The 14,937-nt window shown below is 34.3% G+C and overlaps 1 protein-coding gene across 1 annotated transcript; it reads left to right on the forward strand.

Annotated features, from left to right (window-relative positions):
- The first annotated feature begins 7,203 nt into the window (after positions 1-7,203).
- LOC132721039 (uncharacterized) lies at positions 7,204-14,371 on the forward strand. The gene is made up of 4 exons (XM_060705290.1): positions 7,204-7,254; positions 7,961-8,014; positions 9,555-9,608; positions 12,941-14,371. Exon 4 carries the CDS (start codon positions 13,048-13,050, stop codon positions 13,963-13,965), a length of 918 nt encoding a protein of 305 aa, XP_060561273.1. The 5' UTR covers positions 7,204-7,254; positions 7,961-8,014; positions 9,555-9,608; positions 12,941-13,047; the 3' UTR covers positions 13,966-14,371.
- The last annotated feature ends 566 nt before the right edge of the window (positions 14,372-14,937 follow it).

Below are 14,937 nucleotides of genomic sequence, written 5' to 3' on the forward strand. Positions count from 1 at the left end.
TGTTATGAATTTATATGGAGCTCAAAAAGGGATAAAGTCAAACGGGATGTAATAATACAGGAGTACAAAAACGGAGGTCTAAATATGATTGACATTCCTATATTTTTGAACTCAATAAAATCGAACTGGATAAAAAGAATAATAAACGATTCAAATGATGGGTTGTGGAAAGAAATAATAAAGAAAAATATAAATCATTTAGGTGGAATATCTATATTTAAATGCAATATAAACACAAAAGATATATTGAAATTTAAAATCAAAAATAAATTTATACACGAAGTATTAGTAGCTTGGAGTGAAATCAATTTTAATGAAAATCCGAAAAATATTTCAGAACAAATTCTTTGGCAAAATTCAAACATAAAAAATAACAATAGCCTTCTCTATTTCAGACAGTGGAGAAACAAAAATATATACCATGTAAAAGATATCTATGATATAAACGCAAAAAAAATTTAAAACTTTTAGTCAATTAAAAACTGAATATAACATTCCTAATACTGAGTTTTTAAATTACCATAGACTTATCTCTTCAATCCCAAAATGTTGGAAAAAAAATTAGATAATGTCATTCTTTCTGTAACAACTGAGGAAATAAATATTTATGAGCTTTTAGAAAAACAGAAACACATCTCCTAAATAGAAAATTAACACAGGTTCAAAAAGAAAGAAAGCTAAAATACCAGAATGAAAAACTAAAATCCCAGTTAAAATGGGAGGCAGTATTTCCAGATAAAAATTTCAATTGGCAACAAATATATTTGAATGCGTTTGATATTTGTAAGGATAATATTTTGCAAAATTTTTATTTTGATTTCCTACATAGAAATATTGCAACTAACAAATTTCTCTTAAGATGTAAATAAGTGGAGTCTAGTCTTTGTGATTTTTGTAATATGGAAATAGATAGCATAGAACATATATTTTGGACCTGTCAACAAACACAAATTTTCTGGAATGAATTGTTTAAATGGTTGGTTGAAATTGGTATACTTGCAACCCAAGACAAATTTTTGTCCTTTTTTCATTCACGAAATAAAATTTTATCATATATTCTCTTATTTGCCAAATATTATATATATAGTTGTAAAACAAAAAAGAAAATACCAAATAATCTTGTGTTTAAAAGAAAATTGATTGATAGAATATCTTTAGAAAAATACATAGCATTTCAAAATGATTCTCTTGATGATTTCAACAGGAAGTGGAATAACTTTCTAATAATGTTATAAGAACTGATTGATGATATGTCAGAAGTATATTACCAAAGCAGCCTTTCTTTCTTAATATTACCATTTTTTTATCTTATCGTAGTTTTTTTATTCTCTTGCAAATTATCCTTTTATATTATAGCACCTCCCCAAATTGTCAGCATTTTTCCAACTGACTCAAGATTTTTTTTTTTAAAAAAATTGATTTAACAAAACTCTATCTTGTTTAAAATATAATATCCTTTCTCTTAACTTTTTCTTAAAGAGATTCACGTTTAAGCTCTTTAAAATTATTTAAAATGTCTACAACAACATATATATTAATATATTAGTTTGTAACGTATGTTATGTAAAATAATTAATTGAAAAATGTAAAATGAATGTATTATGTAAAAAGGAAAAGTAAATAAAAGGGCCTTAAACGTGGTTCAAAAAAAAAAAAAAAAAAAAAAAAGAGAAAGAAGGCCATATGCCTGTATGATTACCTTTAACCATCAAAACGATAGATAATAATGTGGCTAGAGAGACAATATGTTACTGCTCTTTCTCTTTGATGTTAGTCACTTTGTAATGCTTTAATGTGGCTATTTTCTTTTGTGTGGCTAAAAAAATAATAGAGAGAACATAATTAGTGTCCCGTTAGAACGTCCGCCCAGCCATCCATCCACCCGTCCGTCCTCCGTCCTTACGTCCGACATATTTGTCAGGAGCATATCTCAAAAAGTATTTGAGGTATCAACTTGAAAGGTCGATAGATCATATTAAGGAGGAGTGCACTGCATAAGAATGATAATTCTACCCTTGCATACTTTTTTAGTTATTGCCCTGTGTTATTTTTGTAACTTAATTTCTGTCCATAGCATAACTCAAAAGCCCTTGAGATATCAACATGAAACTTCATAGATGAATAGATCTCACTCAGTAGGTGTGCAGTGCATAAGAATGATAACTCTACCCTTCATAATTTTTGAGTTATTGCCTTTTGTACGTTTTCATAGTTAATTTTTCATCTGAGTGGAGCATAACTCAAAAAGTCTTTGAAACTTCATGGGTGGATAAATATTCTTTAGGAGGAATGCTGTGCAGAAGACTGATAACTCTACCTTTTACAACTGTTCAGTTATTGCCCTTAATTCCGTTTCATTCTTTTTGTCCGGGGCTTATCTCAAAAATTATTACAGGTATCAACTTGAAACTTCATAGGTGGATAGATCTCATTGATGAGGTATGAAGTGCATAAGAATGCTACCGTGCATCATTTTTCAGTTATTGCCCTTTGTTATTTTCAGCCATCAGTATTCACATAGGTGTCAAATCTGAAATCACTTCAGCCATCAGTTTTCATTACCAAAAGACGTCTTAAAATTGATAATTCTTCTCTACTACATATACATCCTTCCAATGAGCAAACACTTTCGGCGGGGGACGGCCGTGTTAACTTGGCACTTGTTTAATAATCTTTATTCTTTATTGCATGTCTGCGAATAAGTATGAAAGTTTGTTTCATTGATTTGCTGACGCTGTCGTTGTTTGTTACATAAACTAATGTAATTCAGATCGAGTAAAGCGAGTTCTTTCGAATTCCATTCGAATGTCAATTATTTTGGTTCCGTTTCCTGGATCAATTATACTGATGTCATATGAGGAAAAATGGTTGTTTCCAAGATAAAATTGGATGTTTTTAATGTTTACTTTCTTGTCATTTACTACATCTTAGCAGGTATAGAAAAATAACACGTAACGTTTTGTAATTCGCTAGTTTAGTTTTACTAGGTACAATTTCTTTATTAGACGGTAGCTTGAATAAACATTCCTTTTGTACCTGTATTAATCCATCCAAGCAACGACAACATGAAAATACTGGACATGTCCATCTTTTATTTAGTCGCAAAACGTCGGTTATTATACATATAAAAGAGCAATAATTGTCAGAATGTTAACTTGATTTGACGATCAATACAACATGTTTAATATATATTTTTGAGATTCCGTGGTCATGTTCCATTGATAAAGATGCAGTCGAAAAAAACGACCCTCGTAAGTGATCTTAGACTGCTAACTTTTAGACAGGAATATCAAAATTAACTATGAAAGTTGGTTTATAAAGTATTAAATTGCTGACACTGTTACGTGAACACATTAATTTAGATTAGTGGTTAAATGAGTCTTTTTAACTTACTTTCAAAATTTCAATTACCTCAGTTCCATTTCCTGGATCATTTATAATGGTGTTATATGAGAAAATATGGTGGTTTCATAACAAGTATCGAATTTCTTTTAATGTTTACGTTCTTGTTATTTACTATATCAACAGGTTTAGAAATAATATGGAAATTTTCATAATTCAAGTTTAGTTTTAATTTTTCTAAACTTGAATAAATATTCCTTTTATACCTGTATAAAGTCCACCCAAGTTACAACAACACGAACATATTGCATTTGCTTTGGTCAATAAGAAGGTGATGTTTATCTGTGATATTCAAATTTTCCTCCTCATATTTTGCACAATGTGTTTGCAGCAAGTTGGTTGAGTTATGATATCAAAACAAGGTGGCGAGCTAATAATTTGAACTGTTTTTATGCAGTAAAATATATCTTTCAGATTAAACAATATGTTAATGACAATGTTAAACTTTCCATTTATTAAACAATTTCGTATTATGCACCTCAGACATTTTGGCTAAAGAAAACAATAAGTAAATATTGGTATCAATATTATATTGTGCTTGCATAATTTGTTTCAGAGTAAGTCAAAATTTGTCGAACGTTTCGTGCAATCTAAGGGTAATTTGAAATCATCGATGTGTCCCGAAAGGTTGTTTCAAGGTCATCCACACACCAATTTTATTTGTTGATAAACGATTTAAATCCCAGAAATATTTTAAAATAAGAAAAATGCAATGTTCATACGCAATAGTTTAGAAAGCAAACAATGCATTCCAATTCTTCGGTTCCGTTTCCTGGATCATTTATATTGGTGTCATAAAAGGAAAAATGGTTGTTTCCCAAAAAAGAGTTTTAATGTTACCTTTATTACATTTACTACATCTAAACAGAAATGATATTAAAAACGTTTCGTAATTCGCTACTTTAGTTTAACTAGGTAAAAATTCTTATTTAGACGGTGCCTGGAATAAATATTCTTTTTATACCTACATAAAATGCACTAAGGCAACAACAACACAAACATTTTGGACATCTCCGCCTTGGTTATAGTAGCATAAATTCGAAAATTATAAATATTATGCAATAACATTCAGGATGCTAACTTGATTTAACGATAACTACAATCTACTTAACTTTGATAGTCTTCTAACATCAAATACAGATTTTACAGTTCCAGCAAAAGTCTTCATATTTCATGATTATCCCTCAAACACGTGTTTTGAAAGTTTATGTCAAATAATGTTTTACTTATTTCAGCAAAAAACAATAATTAACATAGATCAGTTAAACTGTACAAGAAGTATTTGTGTATTTAACAAACATTTTGTGACATTCACCAACACGTTTTTGTGTATTTTTAGGGTGTCTGAAGTCATTTAACAACGCTGAAGATGCAGCCAAAATGAATAAACTATGTTAGTGATTTTAGAATGTTAACTTTTAAATACGAATGTCAATTTTGTAATGAAAGTGTGTTTTACGCTGTTGTTGTTTGTTACACAAACTTATTTAATTTAGATTGATGGTTAAACGAGACCTTTCGACTTCCTTTCGAAATGCCAATTATTTTGGTTCATCTATACTGGTAATATGAGGAAAATGAATATTTATTTTTTTAGCTCATCTGAGCATATGCTCAGGGTGAGCTATTAGAATCACTCTTCGTCCGTCGTCCGTCGTACGTCGTCCGTTGTCCGTTCACACTTTTAAAACATCTCCTCTGAAACCATAAGGCAGATCATAATGAAACTTCATAGAGATGTTCCAAGTGTGAAGCCTTAACAAAGTTGTTCAAAGAATTCCATTCCATGCAGAACTCTGGTTGCCATGGCAACCAAAAGAAAAAAAAATAAATATCTTCTTTAAAAAACCTATAGAGCTAGAAGCTAGAGCTAAGATATTTAACTCGAAGCATCTTCTAATGGGTGTCTACCAAGTTTGTTCAAATAAAAGCCCTGGGGTCAAAACTGGCCCCGCCCCAGGGGGTCATTGATTTTCTCTATATGCATAAAGTAAAAACTTAAAAATCTTCTTTTAAAAAAACCCAAAGAGCTAGAGCTTAGATATTTGGCATGAAACATCTTCTAGAGAGTGTCTACCAGGTTTGTTCAAATAAAGGCCCTGGTGTCAAAATTGGCCCCGCCCCGGGGGTCATTTATTTTCCTTATATGTGTATAGCAAAACCTTAAAAAATCTTTTTTGAAAAAACTCAAATACCTAGAGTTAAGATATTAAGCATGAAGCATCTTCTAGTGAGTGTCTACAAAGTTTGTTCAAATAAAACCCCTGGGGTCAAAATTGGCCCCGCCCCAGGGGGTCATTGATTTTCCCTATATGCATATAGTAAAAACTTAAAAATCTTCTTTTAAAGGACCCAAAGAGCTAGAGCTAAGATATTTAACTCAAAACATCTTTTAATGGGTGTCTACCAAGTTTGTTTAAATAAAAGCCCTGGGGTCAAAATTGGCCCCGCCCCAAGGGGGTCATGGATTTTCCCTATATGCATATAGTGAAAAACTGAAAAAATCTTCTTTTAAAGAACCGTAAGAGCTAGAGCTAAGATATTTAGCATGAAACATGTTCTAATGGGTGTCTTCCAAATTTGTTCAAATAAGAGCCCTGGGGTCAAAATTGGTCTAGCCCCGGGGGTCTTTGATTTTCCTTATGTAAACTTAAAAAATCTTCTTTGAAAAAACAAAAACAAATAGCTAGAGTTTAGATACTAAGCATGAACGTGTTCTAGTGAGTGTCTTCAAAGATTGTTCAAATAAAAGCCCTGGGGTCAAAATTGGCCCCGCCCCGGGGGTCATTTATTTTCCTTATATGTGTATAGCAAAAACTTAAAAAATCTTCTTTGAAAAAACTCAAATACCTAGAGTTTAGATATTAAGCATGAAGCATCTTCTAGTGAGTGTCTACAAAGTTTGTTCAAATAAAAGCCCTGGGGTCAAAATTGGCCCCGCCCCGGGGGACACTGATTTTCCTTATATGTATATAGCAAAAACTTAGAATCTTCTTTGAAAAAACACAAATAGCTAGAGTTTAGATATTAAGCATGAAACATTTTCTAGTGAGTGTCTACAAAGATTGTTCAAGTAAGCCCAGGGGTCAAAACTGGCCCTGCCTCAGGGGTGTCATTGTTTTTAACTATATGTATAAATATAAAACTTTAAAAATCTTCTTTTAAAAAACCCCAACCAGCTAGACCTTAGATGTTTAGCATCAAACATCTTCTAATGGGTGTCTACCAAGTTTGTTCAAATAAAAGCCCTGGGGTTTAAACTTGCCCCGCTCTGGGGGCCTATATACAGGTGAGCTACTTCAGGGCTATCATGGTCCTCTTGTTTTAATTTGTACTTTCTTGTCGTTTACTACATCTTAGCAGGTACAGAAATAAAGAGTAACGTTTCGTTATTCGCGAGTTAAGTTTTACTAGGTAAAATTTCTAATTTCGACGGTATCTGGAATAAATATTTATTTTCTACCCGTTTAAAGTCAATCCACCCAAGCAACAACAACACGAACATATTAGACATATTCGTCTTGTACATATTCGCATACATTCGAATATTATACATATGAATAAATGTAATAATTTTCAGGATGCTTACTTAGTTTCACGATAAAACAACCCGCTAAGTTTGATAGTCATTTCACTTTAAAAAAAGTTGCAGTTCCAGCAAAGGTTTTCTGATCACCCCTCAAACACATGCTTTCTAAATTTAAGTCAAATAATCTTTACACATATAACCAACAAAATTTAAGATATGTATAAGTGTGTTTGACAGACATTTAACAACATGTTAAATATTTATTTTAGGGAGTTTTTGGATCAGCAACAAAGTTGAAGGTGCAACCGAGACATTCAAACGTCGTAAGTGATCTTAGAATGTTAACTTTTAAATAAGAATGTCACAATGTTACGATAAATATGTGTTTTACGCAGTCGTTGTTGGTTACATAAACTGGTGTTATTCAGATCGATGGTAAAACGAGTCTGTAGGACTTTCATTCGAAATATCAGTTACTTTGTTTCCGTTTCCTTGATCATTTATACTGGTGTTAAATGAGGACACATAGATGTTTCCAAAGAAGAATTTGAATTTCTAAAGTATATTTTCTCGACACACCTGGATCTTAGCAGGTATCGAAATAATAAGTAACGTTTCTTAATTCGCTATTTTAGTTTTAACGGTAAAATTTCTAATTTAGACAGTATATTGCATGAGTATTCATTTTATACCTGTAAAAATTCGGCCATGCAACAACAACGCGAACTTATTGGACATCACCGTTTTCTATATAGTCGCATTAATTCGGAAATTATACATATAATGCAATGATTTTCAGGATGTTAATATGATTTAAGAAAAATAATACCTAACAGCTTTATTGTCAACTCACGTCGAATACCGAAGCAAAAGTTTTCATTCTTTCTGATCATTTCTTCAAACACATGGTTTCCTCAAAGTCTAATAATCTTTACACATATAAGCAAACACAATAATAAATATGTACATGTTTTAGTGTGTTTGACAGACATTTAAGACATTTAACAACTTGTTTTATAATTATTTTAGTGAGTCTGGAGACCAGTTTAAAACCTGAAGATGCAACCGAAATATACAAACATCGTAAGTGATCTTAGAATGTTAATATTTCATATTGAATACGAATGTCAAAATGTTATACTAGAAGTGTGTTTTTGTTGTTTCATTGTTTATTACATAAACTAATTCTATTTAGGTCAATGGTAAAACGAGTCGTTACGACCTTCATTAAAATGTCAATATCTTCTGCTCTATTTTCTGGATCAATTTCACTGGTGTAATATTATGAAAAAAATGGTTGTTTTAAAAAGAAATTTGATTATATTAATCACTTTCTTGTCATTTACTACATAAGTAACTTTCGTAACTCACTAGTTTTGTTTTACTAGGTAAAATTTCTAAAATAGGCGGTATCTTGAACGAATATTTCTTTCATTTTTATAAAGTACATCCAAACAACAACAACACGAACATATGTATTTGTCATTAAGCAGCTGCTGTTTATCTGTGATAGTACAAATTTACCTCCTAAAATTTTGCACAATGTTTTTGTCGAATATTATCTTCATGTTTTCGCCCGGCGACCCCGCCAAGCGAAAAATCGAGAATTAACAAGTTGGCAGGGGGGGAGGGCGGAGCGCAAAGTCGCTCATTAGCGAGGGCGCGGGGCGAAGTTTAATAAATAAAACTTTGCCCCGACGGGGTCGCAGGGCGATATTTTAGAAATGAAACGGCGGGTTGCGGAGCGAAAACACGCTAATTAGCGGCGGCGCGGGACGAAGTTTAATAAATAAAACTTCGCCCTGCGGCCCCGCTTATTAGCGTGTTTTCGCCTCCGCGACCCGGCTAAGCGAAAAGACGAAATTAGCAAGCTAAATGGCGGGGGTGTGAAGCGAAAACACGCTTATAAGCGTCGGCACGAGATGATGTTTAATAAATAAAACGTCGCCCCGCCGGGGCGCGGGTTAGATTTAAAAAAGAAAACGGCGGGACGCGGAGCAAAAATACAGTTATTAGCGAGGGCGCGGGACGAAGTTTAATAATAAAATTTCGACCCGCGCCCCCGCTTAGTAGCGTGTTTTTGCCCCGCAACCCCGCCAAGGGAAAAGTCGACAATTAACAAGTTAAAATGGCGGAGTTGCAGAGCGAAAACACGCTATTTAGCGAGGGCGCTAATTAGCGTGTTTTCGCTCCGCGTTCCCACCGTTATATTTATCAAACTTCGCCTGGCACTCGTTACTAGCGACTTTTCCCTCCACGCCCCTGCCATTTTAACTTGTTATTTCTCGACTTATCGCTTGGGGGATCGCTAGGCGAAAACCGAATGGCACAAATCAGCCACCATACTGTATGGGTTCGATCCCAAGGAGATGCTTTGGTAGTTTAGCGCGGAGGAGGGTAGTATAGTACTGGTGTAACTCTCCGGGAACGATGGTTAGGAAACTACCTGCCTATATGACTGTTGGGAAAAAGCGTAAAATGATACAAACAAACAAACACATGCTTTCTTCAAAGTCAAATAATCTTTACACATATAAGCAAACACAATAATAAATATGTACATGTATAAGTGTGTTTGACAGACATTTAAGACATTTCACAACTTGTTTTATAATTATTTTAGGAATTCCGGAGACCAGTTTTAAAGCTGAAGATGCAACCGAAATATGCAAACATCGTAAGTGATCTTAGAATGTTAATTTTTCAAATTGAATACGAATGCCAAAATTTTATACTAGAAGTGTGTTTTCATCATTGTTTGTTACATAAACTAATTCTATTCAGATCAATGGTAAAACGAGTCGTTTCGACCTTCATTAAAATGTCAATATCTTCTGCTCTATTTTCTGGATCAATTTTACTAGTGTAATTTTATGAAAAAAATGGTTGTTTTAAAAAGAAATTGGATTATATTAATCACTTTCTTGTCATTAACTACATAAGTAACGTTTCGTAATTCACTAGTTTAGTTTTACTAGGTAAAATTTCTGAAAAAGGCGGTATCTTGAACGAATATTCATTTTACTTATATAAAGTACATCCAAGCAACAACAACACGAACATATGTATTTGTCATTAAGGAGCTGCTGATTATCTGTGATAGTACAAATTTACCTCCTAAAATTTTGCACAATGTTTTTGTCGAATATTATCTTATGCACGTATAATTTGTTGATAAGTAAGTCAAAACCTTCCGGGCCTTTCCTTTAAAGTAAGGATAATTAGAAATATTTTATTGCTTAAATGCGTTTCAAATGCCTGAAATATGAAACTTTCAATGTTCATACCCAAGAATTTAGAACAGCAAGTAATATAATTCTTTCATTTAAATATAACCTTTAATGTTGTGGCTGATTTTGGCCCTTCATGTTTTTCGCCCGGCGACCCCGCCAAGCTAAAAATCGAGAATTAACAAGTTGGCAGGGGGGGGGGGCGGAGCGCAAAGTCGCTCATTAGCGAGGGCGCGGGGCGAAGTTAAATGAATAAAACTTTGCCCCGACGGAGTCGCGGGCGATATTTTAGAAATGAAACGGCGGGTTGCGGAGCGAAAGCACGCTAGTTAGCGGCGGTGCAGGACAAAGTTTCTTCAATAAAATTTCGCCCCGCGCCTCCGGTTATTACCGTGTTTTTGCCTCCGCGACCCGGCTAAGCGAAAAGACGAAATTAACAAGCTAAATGGCGGGGGCGTGAAGCGAAAACACGCTTATAAGCGTCGGCACGGGATGATGTTTAATAAATAAAACGTCGCCCCGCCGGGGCGCGGGGCGAGATTTAAGAAAAGGAAACGGCGGGACGCGGAGCAAAATACACTTATTAGCGAGGGCGCGGGACGAAGTTTAAAAATAAAATTTCGACCCGCGCCCCGCTAAGTAGCGTGTTTTTTTGCCCTGCAACCCCGCCAAGGGAAAAGTCAACAATTAACAAGCTAAATGGGCGGAGTTGCAGAGCAAAAACACGCTATTGAGCGAGGGCGCTAATTAGCGTGTTTCGCTCCGCGTTCAAAACGATATTTTTTTATCAAACTTCGCCTGGCACTCGTTACTAGCGACTTTTCCCTCCACGCCCCTGCCATTTTAACTTGTTTTTTCTCGACTTATCGCTTGGGGGTCGCTAGGCGAAAACCGAATGGCACAAATCAGCCACCATACTGTATGGGTTCGATCCCAATGAGATGCTTTGGTAGTTTAGCGCGGAGGAAGGTAGTCTAGTACAGGAGTAACTCTCCGGGTACGATGGTTAGGAAACTACGGGGCGCGGGGCGAGATTTAATAAAGAAAATGGCGGGACGCGGAGCAAAAATACACTTATTAGCGAGGGCGCGGGACGAAGTTTAATAATAAAATTTCGCCTCGCGCCCCGCTTAGTAGCGTGTTTTTGCCCCGCAATCCCGCCAAGTTAAAAGTCGACAATTAACAAAGTAAAATGGCGGATTGCAGAGCGAAAACACGCTATTTAGCGAGGGCGCTAATAAGCGTGTTTTCGCTCCGCGTTCCCACCGTTATATTTATTAAACTTCGCCTGCGCCCTCGTTACTAGCGACTTTTCGCTCCACGCCGCTGCCATTTTAACTTGTTATTTCTCGACTTTTTGCTTGGGGGTCGCTAGGCGAAAACCGAATGGCACAAATCAGCCACCATACTGTATGGGTTCGATCCCAAGGAGATGCTTTGGTAGTTTAGCGCGGAGGAAGGTAGTCTAGTACTTGTATAACTCTCCGGGAACGATGATTAGGAAACTACCTGCCTATATGACTGTTGGGAAAAGGCGTAAAATGAAAAAAACAAACAAAAAACAAACAAACAGCCACCACACTATAAGTTTTTTAATCATGATAGGTGTATTTTGAGGATAGAACTAAAAATATAAAAATATTATAGTTTACCAATAATTGAATTAAAGAATAAATTATTTCGCAACTGAAAAATCATATTATTAATTTCTTTTTCATATGGTATAAAGGCCAATCATATTTATTTAATAACAAGTGATGCAAAATATTCCAAGAACATTTTTGATAAAACTGATTAATTGAGACAATAACAGCTCATCGACATTTAACCAAAAGGCAAATACACTCATTTTTATACCAAAGCCTCCTATGTCATCTCTTATACATCTCCTTCCAAACAAGTTATTTTACAAAATCTAATGTATTTATCTTAGCGATCGAGGTAGGGCTTCTCCGATTTATAAGTGTAGTTTAAACAATGACTAAGCAAATGAACCTTTTATCACAATGGCATTTGTAAGTGGCAAGTGGGAACCTATTTCAAAGAAATCATTGTTACGTTTTACATCAATACGTCCAAAAGTTATTTAAGAAATAGTTATCAAAATTTAAATCAAAGAACAAAAGATTTAAATGAATGTTGAATTTACGAAGAAAAAAAACACAAAGAAGTATATTTTGCATCATAAATGCATGTATTGAACAATGCATGCAGTTGTATAGTTTTTAGTTTTATGATAAACTGAAAACCAACTATTTATATGCATATGTCCTTCCGTGAAATCAACATACTCAACAAAGGTGCTTTTAATTTAATACTTCCATGGGTTCCTTTTTGACTATTTAAATGATAGTGTCACAAGGTTTAAATTTAAAAGAGCAATAATTGGAGTAATGCACAAAAAGCAAGAATGACACAACTGCGATCAGGAGGGGTTTGTATATGATACACCTCATCTTAAAGGTATTCAAATTTTATTATGTTCTAACCGGGTCCACAAAATAGCAATTCTTTATATAAATGTCATAATACTTGCAAATAACTATAAACCGGAATCTTCCTATCTATCAAATAACATTTAATGACCTTTTATTATTTTTGTAAAACTGATCAATCTTACAGAACAAGAGTTGTTACTCTTCAATTTAATTAATCAATTTTCATTCCTTATGTCATTAATAATATGTCAATACCAAACAGAAAAAAATACTTTTTTCTATTCTTCCTTATTGGTAAATTATCAATTTCTGCAAGCATTACACTTTTTAACATTTTCTAGGTGAAGACGATGAAAAGTTAGATCCTTTTCTCTGTTTGGGGAAAGTAAAAAACATTAAAACATTAATTAAATCAGGGAGGCTGCCAAGACAAAGAATACTTGATGAGATGTGTCAGATTTTTGGGAGGAAATCCAAAGCGATTATCGTCACATGCAAGGCAATTTGTGAATATATCAAATCAAAACATGTCGCTATTGCACATGTTTGGGCTGCGTATACAATTGAAAACCCGCAAAGAATAACATTTGTTATAACTGTGAAGCAAAAATCAGAAGGTACCAAAAGTAAAGAGTCTGTACGTTTAGAGAAATTGATCCAATATTCATTTGTCAAACAATACGCTGGCGATTTTAGCTTAGAAGGCTCTGAGGTAATTAAGCAACAGGCTTCACATGCTGCGAAATTAGATGAAGAATCCTATGAAAATCTTCAGACCTGCATTTCAAAACACTCTGAAGATTTGATGAAGAAGCACAAGTATCTGTCAATTATATCTGCATGTTCAAAAAGATCAAAAGGGTTTGGCGCTTCATGGGAATTGTTGCCTGAAAAGTGTATCGTTCTTTATGTACAAAAAAAGAATTATATTCCAATTGATGAAGAACCATTTGAAGCAAGTTATGACAGTATTCCAGTTGATGTTAGAGAAGGTGTCTTTATACCGTACGGACATACTGCCAGAGAAAAGCTAAATCCTGTTAGGATGGGGTGTCAAATAGGTGGAGATTGTTCTAGCGGCACCCTGGGCTGTTTTATAGATCATCCTCAATACGGAGTTTGTGGGCTTACATGTGCACATGTTCTTTTAAATCCATTGGAGCTGCTACATTTGGAAACATATGGTATGATGAAATGGCCATTGCATGGTATGGTAAAAAATGTTTATCAGCCTGCTGATAACAAGTCTGTATTAGGAAACGTTGTTCAACTAATTCGCAAAACAGCGCTCAAGCAATACCTGTGGAATGGATGTGGCTTTGTTCAGAGTCACAGACAGACAACCGAAAACGGCAAGTTTCCCTGATGACAACGGCGATTTCGGGTATCAACTTTTATTATTCATGTATTCTCTTGTATTTAGTACTCCTTCTTATAAAGTGAATTATGTTGAATATTCACCATTTTAAGCTCTTATAGAGCACAACGTTGTCTAGGTTAGCTGTTGCATCACACACGGTCCGGTAACCGTCAGTTTGCACTTCTTTAAACAACATCTCCTCCTAAACGATATGGACAATAATATCAAAACATTTTTGGAATGATCATTGAGTGATATTCTTTAAAAAATGTTAAAAAATCATTCATTGCAAAATATGATTGTCATAGCCGCCGAAAGAAAATCATTTAAATATCATTTCCTCCGAAGCGGTGAAAGGTTAAAACTTACGTTGCATGAAACGATATCTCTTCCTTGTTTTATCAGAATTTGCCCTGCTTAAGGGAGTCATGGGTGTCTAACAGTATTAATTGTAATTTTTTTAAAAGTCATCTTTTACGAAGCCTTAATGGTTAGAGTTTTTTAAAGTGGCCTCTACTTTTTCAAATAATAGTCAAAATTGGCCCGTCCAAGGGGATAATGGACTTTTCTTATGTAAGTTTAGTAAAGTCTTAAAAGTCATCTCTTTTGCAACTTTGAAGACTAGAGCTTGGATAGTTTTAAGGCATTTTCAGTAAAAATGTTATTTGCAACGGTCTCAGTTCTAAAATATTTCAGTGTCTGTGTTTATGTTTGGCATATAAGTTTGTCGTTTCAAAACTTTTCTCATGTAAAGTTCAATTGTGGCTCCAATAAACTCGTTATTATTTGATTTATTACCCTTATTTATGAAAATCTTACCGTTACAAAACGTGCTCAATGTGAGCTATTGTGACCGGGTTATGTCCGTCGTGCGTCGTCAACTTTTGTCTCGAACAACTTCACTCCTCAACAATTTGGCCAATTCTGTTCAAACCTAATCTTAAGCACGATTATTCCTTGCATTTAACTTTACAAAAG

Source organism: Ruditapes philippinarum, unplaced genomic scaffold (genome assembly GCF_026571515.1).
Source record: "Ruditapes philippinarum isolate M1 unplaced genomic scaffold, ASM2657151v2 ctg17552_1_1_1_1, whole genome shotgun sequence".
Taxonomy (NCBI): domain Eukaryota; kingdom Metazoa; phylum Mollusca; class Bivalvia; order Venerida; family Veneridae; genus Ruditapes; species Ruditapes philippinarum.